A 12,401-nucleotide genomic window follows, 5' to 3' on the forward strand; every position below is an offset into this window, starting at 1 on the left:
GGTGGTCCCTGAGGACTGAAGTTGGGGACCTCTGATCTAGACGGCGTCTTGCCCATATGGGCATTTGTACCTAGAGCTGCGGTTTAATCCTGCTCCTTCTGATGATTGGTTTCGATTACTACCATTCGAATACTAATGGCCTATGTTAAAGGTAGGCCGCCGATGCTTTAGTCTTCGAAACGTTTTAAATTGCATAGTGCCAATCAAAAGTATGGCAAACACAGTGCTGTATACTGTATGTACCTGTGAATTGTAATAAAAATGGACCCCGTGTTGAGATGATGTTTTTTTAGACCGATATAAGAGCTATATCTGCATTGTGACAACCTTTGATAAATTACTTACATATGTTCCCTTTTCTTTTTGTTTTAAGGTGATCGCGACTAGAAGAATTAAAGGCCTGTTTCCATGGATAAACTGAGAAGATTGTCTTATGTGAACAGAGTTCTGACAGATTGATACGCACCATTCAACATGTTGCCTCAACACTAATTTGATGGAACATTCATTTTCTTGGCAAAGATTCTTCCGAGGACATCTGCTTGGGAATTATTCTGGAAATGATTTAAAAGAACATCTACATCGACTTTAGGAAATTCAGTCCCGAGTCTTCAGCGTTCTCTAAACTAGGTAAAGACATAGCTTCTACGCATACGTTGGTTGAACATGACTCATGGAGAAGAGCTTAGCTCTGAAATGCAACAGGATCCCATTGTTTTAACGTATCTAGAAGGATTACTAATGCATCAAGCAGCAGGCGGTTCTATAACTGCGGTTGACAAACTCTCAGGCCGTGTAAAAGCTGATGACAACTTCAACATTTCCGGGAATGTTTTTACGAACTGTAAGAATAATGCCCCAGTGCACAACAGTAGTCAGCCCTCCGGCATGTTGCATCTCAAGAAGGCCAGACTCTTGCAGTCTTCGGAGGACTGGCACGCTGCAAAGAGAAGGCGTTTATCTGATTCTATCAATGGAAATGGCAAAAATGAATCTCTCTTAGCTGGAATGGTTGAAAATGTTCCGAAAGGGAAACAAGATAGCACGTTGCTGGCGTCTTTGCTGCAGTCATTTAGCTCGAGGCTTCAGAGTGTTGCGCTGTCTCAACAGATTAAGCAAAGTCTTAAAGACCAAGGATTTTCCCTCAATCAGCAGGGAAACCTGGATGAAAAGGATAACCAATGTTACGGTTTGGCTTCAAATCACCTAAAGACTCTCTTGAATAAAAACAGATCAAAAGATAATACAGTGGAGGGTAATTTGACTGGTCTGGCGAAAAGTTCCATTCAGGAAAAGTTTGTGGAACCTTCTCTGTCTGCACAAAGTAGCACTAAAGCGGTAAGCGAGCCAATTTCATGTGCTGCGAGACTTCAAGCTGTTGCTAACATGGTGGAGAAAAGGTCAAGCCCCACCGCTTCGCCTAAACCAAGTGTGGCCTGTAGTCAGCTTGCACTTCTGCTTTCCAGTGAAGCACACTTGCAGCAGTACTCTCGGGAACATGCCCTTAAAGCACAGACCTCAAGTCAGTTAGCAAGTGAAAGGCTGGCAGCAATGGCGAGATTGAAGGAGTGTTCGGAGAAAGATCTTGGCCGGCTTCAGTTGTCATCAAATGTGCCAGCTGGTCTCAGTTCTCCAGCAAGGACAGTAACCAATGGATTAAGTAATGCAGGCAATATTTCTCCTTTTTCAAGCACGCTTGGCGTTCCAAGTTCTCCTCTGAAAACAGTTGGATATAAAAACCATCTGGAAAGAAGCCATGGAAAACCATCACCCAACAACAGTTTACTTTTGCACCTTCTAAAAAGTCAGAACGGGGCAAGTGTTGGAAAGAACCTTTCACACAATGAAAAATATTCTCTGTTCGATGAAAGCGCTACACCTACGACTACGGACGACTGTTCTGATAACAATCCTAGCTTTACCGAAGAAGAGAGCAGTGATGATGAAAGCACTCATTCTAACTGTGTACCTATCGATTTGTCCTTCAAGAACAGAGTAGACAAGCCCAAAACATTGCATTCTGCCGCTTCTTTCGAAAATTTAACGGAATCGTTGCTTCACAACTGGGACCCAAAAGTAAACGGAATTGATACCAGCAAGGAAAATAAAGACTTGTCAGTGGATACTACGCTAAAACCATATCAAAAAGTAACACTGTTACAACTGTTGCTAGGACATAAAGCAGACGATGAACCAACAACCATGGAAGATCTTCAAATGCAACAGAAGGCTGCAGACTTGTCGAAGTTCAGCTTCTCAGCTCCTGGTCCTCTCTCAGAAAGTCCAAGTATACGCAATTCCTCTCCATTAAATGCTATGTCTTTGCACCCATCTACAAAAGCAGATTCTCCAATGAACCTGACTCACCAGCCATTTCCAATCAAGCCACCTTTCACATCGTACATAAACAATATTCACCCCGAAAGGGTCATCAATCCAGCATCTAGCCATTTGATAGAGCTTACCAGGAGCAAAGTACTTCAATCAACTGTCCCACTAGCGAATGAAAATGCACAAAGTTCGTCTTTCAGTGCTAGCAAATTGTTACAGAATTTAGCTCAGTGTGGAAAGCCAGTATCTCCTCCCGATGAGCAGAGGCAATCAAAACCAATAGGGGTGGCAAATTCTAAATCTTTAGGACTAATTGAAAGACTGAACAGCCCTCTCGTTACAAATCCATCACGGACATTTGAAGAAGGTAGAGGATTTAGTAGTCCGTCTACGCCAGTGGATTCGACCTTTCCTGGCTCTGAGATTGAAAACCTTCTAGAACGGCGCACTGTACTTCAACTACTGCTGGCCGCACCTAACAACAAATGCAAAAATGAAAAAATGCAGAAACCAATGATAAAGGATGAAGTTAATACAGACAGGACTGGAAAGTCTCCGAGTGAGCAAATGGTGGCATTTAGAATTAAAACCGAGCCAGAGGATGACGCCGGTGCTACGGACCGGGAGACAAGTGCTCCAAGCCCCTTGGTGGCTTCCTTGCATAAAACTTCAAAACCAGCTCCGGAGGATGTCCGATCTCCACACTCTTCTCCACAGGACTTTTCACTTTCAAAAAATGGCCTTTTAAGTCGTCTACTACGTCAGAACCATGATGGATATGATACCAGTGATCTGGATGTGAATAATAGACATTCTGAGTCCAAACAAATGGATTCAAAAATATCTTGTATTGTGCCTAAAAAAAGAAAAATGCACCAAAATGACCCCGTAGAAAGCCAAGTAAAAATAGCAAGGATGAATTTGCCCGAGGTTGGAAACCTGCAGTTCCGCTCTTCACCATCCTTATGCGAGGCATCTTTTCTCCACGAAGACAAAGTCAATGGCACAAAGACCAACCATGATAACAAGGACCTTATGGGTCATAATTCCTTGAATGGGAATAAAAACTTGAGCTGGTCAAGAGAAAGTAAAGGTTTCAATGTGTTAAAACAGCTGTTGCTTTCAGAAAATTGTGTCAGGGACTCTCAGCATAGGAACAATACACCGGTTGATGAACTTCTAAGAGGAAACCGAAGTAACTTGCCAGGAAATTCTGAATTTATGCTTCCTTCTCTAAACATGTTTATGGGAAAGCATCCTCACCAAAATAATTTAGGTCAAATGTCATTTCAATATCCATCTCCTTTACAGAACTCTCCTCATTCTTCCCCAGATATTTTAAGAAATAACCCCCCAAGGACTGAGTCTGGCCATATGAGTATGTGCCCTCCCCCCAGTGATAAAAATCCCATTAAATGGGTTATGACCGACATGGAAAAAAATGACTTTGGGAAAGATTCTCCAAGACTGACGAAAACCAACCCTATATTGTACTATATGCTGCAAAAGGGGGCACATACGGCGGCTAGTCAGGACTTGCGAGATCGAACCAGCTGGACTGAATCACTGTTGGGACAAGCGGCAGAGATGACCTTCAAAAGAGAATCGGCCCATAGTAGAGGAACAAACGGAATCGGTTTTACCAAACCGCCCAATGTTGTAAATAACACTTTGCATAATTCCAATAGCAGCAAATACGGGCTTCTCGATATGCTAACGATAAAGAAGGAGCCCGAATAAAATACCGAAAAATTAGCAACAGATTTATTTTAGACCTAAAAACTATTTTTTTTTTCTCATTGTATCATGCATGACGTAATAAATGGCATGATCTTACGGACGTTCTCATTTTATGGACTTAGGTTGATCTTGCTTGTGGTTCTAGTAAATGTACAAGTATTGTTATTAAAAACTTTTTTTTTTTTTAAACCTTTTAATATCTTATGTTGCTCGTAATTTAGCAGCTAGGTATATCGGCTTTTAATACACGTTATGGATAATGTCAGCAGATTCAAAAATATTCTGGTAAAACGGGCGTTTATTTTCTGGGGTACTTGAAAAAAAAAGAAAAAATAAGGAGTTTATAGAATGGAACACTTTCATTACGGGTAAACTACTACATGATACTTCTAACCCTCCAACCCTGCTACACCTCCCCCCCCCCCACCCTTCCTTCCCCGAACGAGAGAAACACAAAATTACACAATTTTTTTAACAAAAACATCATCCAAGTAATAGAATGACGCTACTGTATCCTGGTGAAATATATATCTGTAGATGGTAAATGTCTTGGCTTGGATGCTTCCAGTGTCTTTCGGCAAATACGATACTCAAGTAGCATTTAGGTTTTCTCGATCTTCTTAAGCACAGAAGTGACCAGATGGCGACAATAACAGAATGTTTTTTCGATGTGTAATCCTTATTCTGATCATTGTGGTTTTCTTTCGGAGACTTATGTTCTTGGCAGTTTGTCTTTAATGTAAAATCAATGCAGCAAGCACAGTGAACCTGGCTGGTTACCACAAGGTCATGGTGGTGTAACCTAGTGGTAAATGAATACTTAGTCTTTTTCCCAAGGTAACAACATTTGCCATTTCAGTCGACACCTGACTTTCCATTTCTTCAAGGAGAACATCATGACAGCATCCTATTTGTGTGAAAATCCATTTTGACATTTTGTTTTGACCATTAGAGTAACTTTCCTAGTACTGGTTCGAAAGATTAATCCTTGGGACGCTATTGTTTTTTTCATTTTTTTAAAGGTTTTTTTTATTTTGCCCTTGTGGTTTTTTTAGATTTCTCAAGTTTTAATTTTTCATATTTACAATAAAGAGACTTTTTTGGGGGAAAAAGAAATGTTTGACAGGTTCTCTTTACAGGGGTTTTGTGGGAAGCAAAAATGAATGGCCTGTTCTTAAGATAGGCTAATAGTGGAGGTCCTACACCCGGGACCCCCATTGATCTGCGGAACAAAGGGGTCATGGTAAAGCACAGTACTATTAATGCAAATGAGTAGAGTCTGGCTCTTTTTTAACATCATACTCAAGGGTATCGAGTCAGTATGACATAAATGAGGCAATTGAAGGTGGCCATATACGTAGACTTCCTCTCTCAAGGTAGACTTCCTCTCTGAAGGGTTTCTTCAGGATCACAACTATTGGTCATTACCCTCAGGATAGATCACCATCAGCGGATCGGCAGGGGTCTGTCACTTGGCACATCTGCCAATCAGCTGATGGGACAAACTGCTGTGGACACCTGGAATCGTCCAAACGTCAGCAGTAGCTGAGTGGCCCATGTTAGTATTGAAGCTCTCATTCATTGAAGTAAATGGGAGAAAGCTGCAACTCCAAATCAGGCCACTGCAGTATGGACTGCATTTTGACACTTCTGACTGTCCATAGCAACTTTCTAACAGTTGATCAGCGGGAGTCTGACTTTTAGGACCTGAGGATAGGTCCCCAATAGTTGTGACCATAGAAAACCTCTTTAAAGTGCATGCAAAAATAATAGGTCAAGATCGGCAAAACTTCAGTGCTAGAATATGTGCCATCATTGGATAATATTTGGTGCTGAAGATCATTACACAGTATAAATATTCACGGTTGTGATCTGTGCAAAAGGAAAAGCTTATTTGTATTGGGCATATTCATTTTCAGTGTCCAGGGAGCATTGTTGTATACTCACAGGGCACCTCTTTCCTGCGGTGTGTCCTTTCAAAGTCTGCATACTTCAGCTGAGTGACTACCAACTGCTTGCACATCTCCCATTTATCTCTATGGGAGATGTGCCCGCAGAAGGAGTCTTGCTTCGGAGGGTCATGGCACAGTAATGGGACATCTGGTGAGTATAAAACAACGCTCCCCGGGCACCCCGTTCACTGACCTTTGAACCCCATAACATTGTGTATAGGGTTCAAAGGTCATGACAGGTTCCCTTTAAATATGACAGTGCACCAAAATTTTGGCACAAGCTATGCCGAGTAGGCGGTATAAGGTTAAACAAAAGTGACTGAAAATGCGCCAAATGTACTGGTATAAGTTTACACTGTAATAGCATTAGTAAATCTGCCCTAATGTTATATCTGTATCCTTTGGATAGGGGATACCAATAGATATTGGCACAACCCCTTTAAGTGTCTGGGTACACTCCCTACATCTTTAATAAATCAGAATCCAATCCAGTTCAAAATCCATACTGCTCAGTATCTAATAAAGACTCATATGCATAGAGCCTGTACAGAAGCAGACACAGTCCATATAGCCCCATAGTGCAGAGCCAGAAGCACTCTGCACACCTCCATATGGAGTTATTGATACAACATCCAGTGGAACATGGCACCATATGAGGTTTGTATGACCCTGTATGAAATCAGAGGTCTGCAGGGGTGCAGTAAGTCTCCATAGTATTCTATGAGTACCATATTACAGTTCCATACAACTTGATGGTTCTATAGAGCCATAATACAATCTTGAGATTCCTAACAAATTTAGAAATCCTGATAACACCAAGACACAAAAACTTTTGTGTGTTGCCGGTTTTAGTTTGACATCCGAATACTTAGGGTCCAGCTACTGCTATTACCTTATCATTTGGGGGGAATTTTTTTTTTACAACACTATGGAGGGAATTTCTGAAGGGCTTGTGCGCCACTATTGTGGTGGTAGAATGTTGCAGGTTTTTGCACAAGCCATATATTTGCTGGTCTTTCAGCCCCGTTCTTCCTACCACTTTTCTAAAAAGAAAAAAAAAAACAAAAAAACGTAGCCAGTGTGAGGGGCGAGGCCGACCCGACAGATTTAGTATAATTTACACCAGAAGTTTATGGAAATTTTAGTGGAAATTTGATTTCAGTTTGTGTTGAACGAACAGCCCAGGGTACGCCCACTGTGTTAAGAAGCTAAATCTCTTAGTTTATTTGGTGCACCGGCCTCCGGTAGGCTACAGATTATGCAATGGCAGTCTTGATAAATTCCACCCATTGTAACTAAGTGAACTGAAATTATCAGATTCAAAATACGATCCACACTTAATAATCGTTAAATAAAAATTTCTCATTATGAAAAATGCTTTACAACAAACTATAATTTAATGGGGGGGGGGGGGGAGGAATTTACTTAAATTGTCGGTTTACATGCCGGTCTACAGATATAGTAAAGTTCACACTCAACACATTAAGTAAGCCGTGGTGCAGACTTTTTTTTTCTTCTCTTTTCAATGGCTTTTGTTGTGTTAAGAAAGAAAACTTGCTGCAACCACAGAGTTGGGTTAAACTTTGCTGCATCTGTAAGTAAATACGGCTTCGGAGAGAATTGCACCAAGAGTCCAGTTTTTGGTGTAAACTATAGTAAATCTGACAGGTCTCAAGGCCATAGCCCGTTTTACTATGCTATGCCTATTTTTAGAAAAACAAATGGGGAATAGTGCACAAAAAAACCAAAAAGTTAAAAAAAATTTGTGCAAATAGGACTTACACAAATTTGCAATTTTTGTATGCCAGAGGTTATTAAATTCCCCCCAGTTTTACCAAATCCATTTTTGTAACCAATGCGTTGGTTACAGGGAATCCTTATTTTTCATACTGGAAATACACATTTCTGCATATGATAAAACTCATATATGTTTGACTTTAAAGGCACATACATGGTTTAAGATTGTAAAGTCAAAATCTAAAAGTCTGCCTGAATTGAATTTTAACTTTTTACAATTTAGAAAAAACAAAATGGAACAGTCCGTTAGTTAGTAATTTTAAGATAATGTAACATGTACTTTAAAATGGCTAAAACAGCCAATCGGTGAAGGAGAGTGTATATTGGGCGTGTTCTTTATTACTTCTGCATTTTTTTTAACATTAGCTGAGCCTGACTCTAAGCAGGTTAGTTTAATTTGATCGCTGACCTAGCTGCTATTAAAATGATTGGAAGCTAAAGGTTTTTTATTTGATTCTCTAACTTATTTAATGGGTGATTTAACTTTAAACATCTTATTTACAGTCTGCCAAATTTTTTGCATCCATCGGTTAGATTAGCGCCCCACACCCTTTACAATAACAAACCTGATAAATCTAGTAGTTACGTGAAAATCAAACAGATCCATGCGTTATTTAAGAAGCAAACTTTTTTTTTTTTTTAACACCGAGTTATTTACTTCTTTAAGAGGCAGCTAACAAAGTTTACATGTGAAATACTGAAAATAACATTTTACTATCTGAGTATCTCTATGTGATATGCCCTCACTTGTTGTGTGCCTAAAATATGTATATAGATATATGCTGTGTATGTAAATAGAAGCGATCTGTGGGGTAAGAAATTGAAATCTGACTTCAGAAAATATTATTTTTTTGGTTCGGATTTAATTCTTAAATAATACAAAAATTACAATTTTTTTTTGGGGGGGGGGGCAAAGGAAACAAATGTCCTTTTTGTGTCAAGCTGAGAATTCTGGGAAGAAAAAGTAAAAAAATCTTATTGTAGTATTTAGAAAATTCCAGGAATTAAGGTCGAATTCAAAAAAAAAAAAATGTTGATGCCCTCTAATTTAAGGTTCCATATACAAAGCAGAGCCGTGTGCATGAAGGTCTCTACGGATCCATATTACCGGGACCTAGTCCTCCATGTGCCACCATTAGGTACCTCCTATCAGGGTGGTCTGGGAGGCAAAAAAAGTTTAGTGAAATTTGCTCAGTGCTACATAAACATATTAAAACCTTCCCCGATTCCCCATAGTTCCATCAGAGTCTGATCCCCTTGTCTTTTGGTTGAAGAGATGATGTCCTGTTATAGGGAGATATTACTGCTGCAGCCAATTACCGGCTGATCCTGAGTTACATCCACCCAGTAATTGGCTTCAGCAGTCCCATGTGACGGCATGCCATTGCTGCAGCTGTAGGGTATCATGTAAAGTATGACTTTTTAAATAAAAAAAATTTATGCAAAACTGAGAAGACTTCAATTAACTTTTTTTATCCCCACCTTTAGGGAGATACAGTATGATATACTAGAAGCAATACCTGTGTAATACGCCATTTTTTTTCTTCTATTGGACTCCGAATGATATCGGAGGCATATGTATGGCACTAATATGTATACTGCTCTGAAGTTGTATTTGGCCATAATTTGACCATGTAAGAGGACAGACTTGGGCATCTTCAGTCAGTGCATAGTCATACAAGGTATACAATCTGAGAATTTGTAGTTGGGGAGCATTTACATTTCACCTCTTCCCAACTCTTCTCTCTGACGTCTGCCCATGTTTTTCCTTTAAACCAAAAAGTCAAAAGTGAGAAAGTGAGCATCGGTCAACAACGTAAAGGGCGATGTATGAACCCTGACGTCTACAACTACTGTGTTCTTAGAAAGAACAGGATTACGATTTTGGAGTAGTGTGCTCATCGACCTCAAAAGATTCTTAAGAATGAGAATCCCCGTAAAGAGCATGACCAACCATGAATACCATTATTTATCTACGTATGTCCAAACTTGTGTGATGATGGATTCATCTCTTAATATACCTATAGGCTCCAAACTGCCTGCATAGACATAGAGTGAAATGGTAAGGAAATTCTGTCTCCCGTAAGCCACCACAAGCAGGAGCTCAGATGTTTACCACATACCATTTACATGGCGCTCGCAATAATATTGTATCATTAAAAGGGTTATCCGGTAAAAAAAATAAAAATGAAAAACTGCTCAGAGTCCTGTAAACATATATTTGTAAAAAGTAACCCATGTTACCCTATCCCCCACGGCTCCTGTTCCACCGGTGCCCGGTCTCCCATTGCAGTAGCTGTCACAGGGACATTCAACCATTGCATCTAATTACTGGCCAAAGCCAGCCGGTGTTTGGCTACAGTGGTCACATGTCTGTAGTATCGGTTCCGTCATTGGTACTGCAGGAGAGGGACCTGTTTCGGCAGAAGAGGCGTGTTGGGGGCTTGGTTGAGGTAGGACTTTTTTGTGTTTTTAGATCACTCTATTAAAATTTTGACTTGATAACCCCCTTAAGAGCTCATTCACACGCTACCTATTTGCGCACATTCACAGTGAATACGCTGATTTCCAACATAGTCACTGTAAATTTACGCCAGCCCATTCTCTTCAATGGCCTATTGCCGTGCGCAATAAAATCTCACATGCATATTATTTCACACGATCGAACATCGCGTGAAAAAAATGCACTCACTGTAAAAGAACCCGTTGAAGTCGATGGGTCCTATTCGCTGCGTATTATGCGGGTAATAATTGCTCGTAAGGCACTGAACAAATAAACTTGTGTGAACCAATCCTATATGTTAGGTCTGTGCAGGGGATTTGGAGATCCGAATCAGAAATAGATTGGACGCTATAAAAGTATAACAAAGTGGTTGTCCGTCCACTTACAATAAAAGCTGAGAATAATAAAGGTCAAGAATCCCAATACTGGTCTGATGCTTCGGAGGGTCCCCACTAGTCCTTCTACTTCCTGGTCGCGCTAATTTGGAAATATGATGGCTGTGGTCAGTCCCTGACCATAGCAGTGGTGGTGACCACTGATTGGTTGCAGCAGTCACATGTCCATGTCAACAAGGATCAGAAAGCACAGAAAGCAGTAAAGGACCCCAGGAAGCATCAGAACAGAAGTGGTAGGGGCATTGATAAATTGAATATTACTTATTTCATTATTTTAAAAATTTTGTGTGTTTTTAATAAAATTTAACTGGACGGACGACCCCTCTAATTAACCGAAACCCAAAAACGTTCGGACCTCATACCGTTAAAAGTAAAGGTTGACCACTCACTTGTGCTTGCACCCATGAATATGTAATGGGGCTCAACGTTGCCTATACTATCAGTGAGAGGATTGCTTACCTTATCAGACCATGCACCGACTTAAAATGCTCCATCAATAATAAAGAAGTGTGTTGTTGGTTTTTTTTTTGGAGGGGGGGATTGTTTTTTTTTTTATACTTTTAAAGTTTAATTTCTCCAGAAACAAAAAAAAAAAAAATTCAAATGAAAATATTTCTGATTTGAAAGTTTGTTTCATTTCGCCGAATTTACAAAATTCTAAGATTTTTGTGTTGGAAAAACAATATTTAAATTTGTGTAAAAAACGAAAAACAAAAACATTTTCAAATATATTGTATTTTTTATTACAAATTACTAAAATGTTTTTCTTCCTCTGTACATATGACTGTAAATGATGTATCAGTAATGCGTTGGTATGTTAACATTTTTTTAAGAAAATAGCTGTAAATATTGTTTTCCATAAGTCAACTCTTTTTGTATTGTTTTAATTAAACCTGTTTTTGGGGTTCTATACAGTCTGTGAATAGAGGTGTATATAGAAGCAGATGGGTTCTCAGCCTTCTCGTTTTGCATGTATGCATATCATTGTACCTTGGGAAAATGTACAGAAAATTTCAAAATTTTATTTAAAAAAATGTAATAAAATTCTGCATGTATGATGCATGGGAAGACGTCCTGTGCGTTCCGACTTCACGGTCAGGTCAGAGACTAATCACAAATAACAGTATTGTGGGTTTATTTCATAGTCCCCCTGGAATGGTCCCCAAGTGAAGGGTCCTGTGGGACGATACGATGTTGGATTTCGGTGGGGAGCCCACAATTGTAATGTGATGAAAAGTTTATATATTTTCATTTTATAAAAAAAAACCGAAAGAAAGTAAATGAAGTAATTTAGCATTGCTCTATGTTTCTTTGCCATTCAGTTATGGAATCTGAGGTTTACAGAAAACTGTTTTAATTGTGTTATTTTAATGGAAAATTTCTTGTTTTCCTGTGGTGTCACAAGCCTTGTATATAATGCCGTGTGATTCTTTTATTATTATTTTTTTTTTATCTTAGTGTTCATTTCCTGATGAGGATTTGAATAAATATTAAAAAGAAATTTGTTTTATGTATATTTTTTTTCTAACTCTACCTAAGAAGGCTAAAATTTCATGATTTCACCTTGGTAGCTAATCTCCAGGGGGGTGGACAAAAATATGGAAACACCAAAAATGTGAAAACCCCCAGGTTGAACCCCACCATGTTTCACTCTTGGCAGCAAACAATCTGGATCATAAGCTT

The 12,401-nt window shown here is 39.4% G+C and overlaps 1 protein-coding gene across 3 annotated transcripts in view; it reads left to right on the plus strand.

Moving 5' to 3' along the window:
* The window catches only part of NRIP1 (nuclear receptor interacting protein 1), a 91,373-nt gene extending 79,173 nt beyond the window's left edge, over positions 1 to 12,200 (plus strand). For all 3 annotated transcript variants that reach the window (XM_066599115.1, XM_066599117.1, XM_066599116.1), the window contains exon 2: positions 374 to 12,200. In XM_066599115.1, coding sequence (XP_066455212.1) covers positions 667 to 4,071 — 3,405 coding nt within the window. In that variant the 5' untranslated portion in view covers positions 374 to 666 and the 3' untranslated portion in view covers positions 4,072 to 12,200. The remainder of the gene's footprint in view (positions 1 to 373) is intronic.
* The last annotated feature ends 201 nt before the right edge of the window (positions 12,201 to 12,401 follow it).

Source organism: Eleutherodactylus coqui, chromosome 4 (genome assembly GCF_035609145.1).
Source record: "Eleutherodactylus coqui strain aEleCoq1 chromosome 4, aEleCoq1.hap1, whole genome shotgun sequence".
NCBI lineage: Eukaryota > Metazoa > Chordata > Amphibia > Anura > Eleutherodactylidae > Eleutherodactylus > Eleutherodactylus coqui.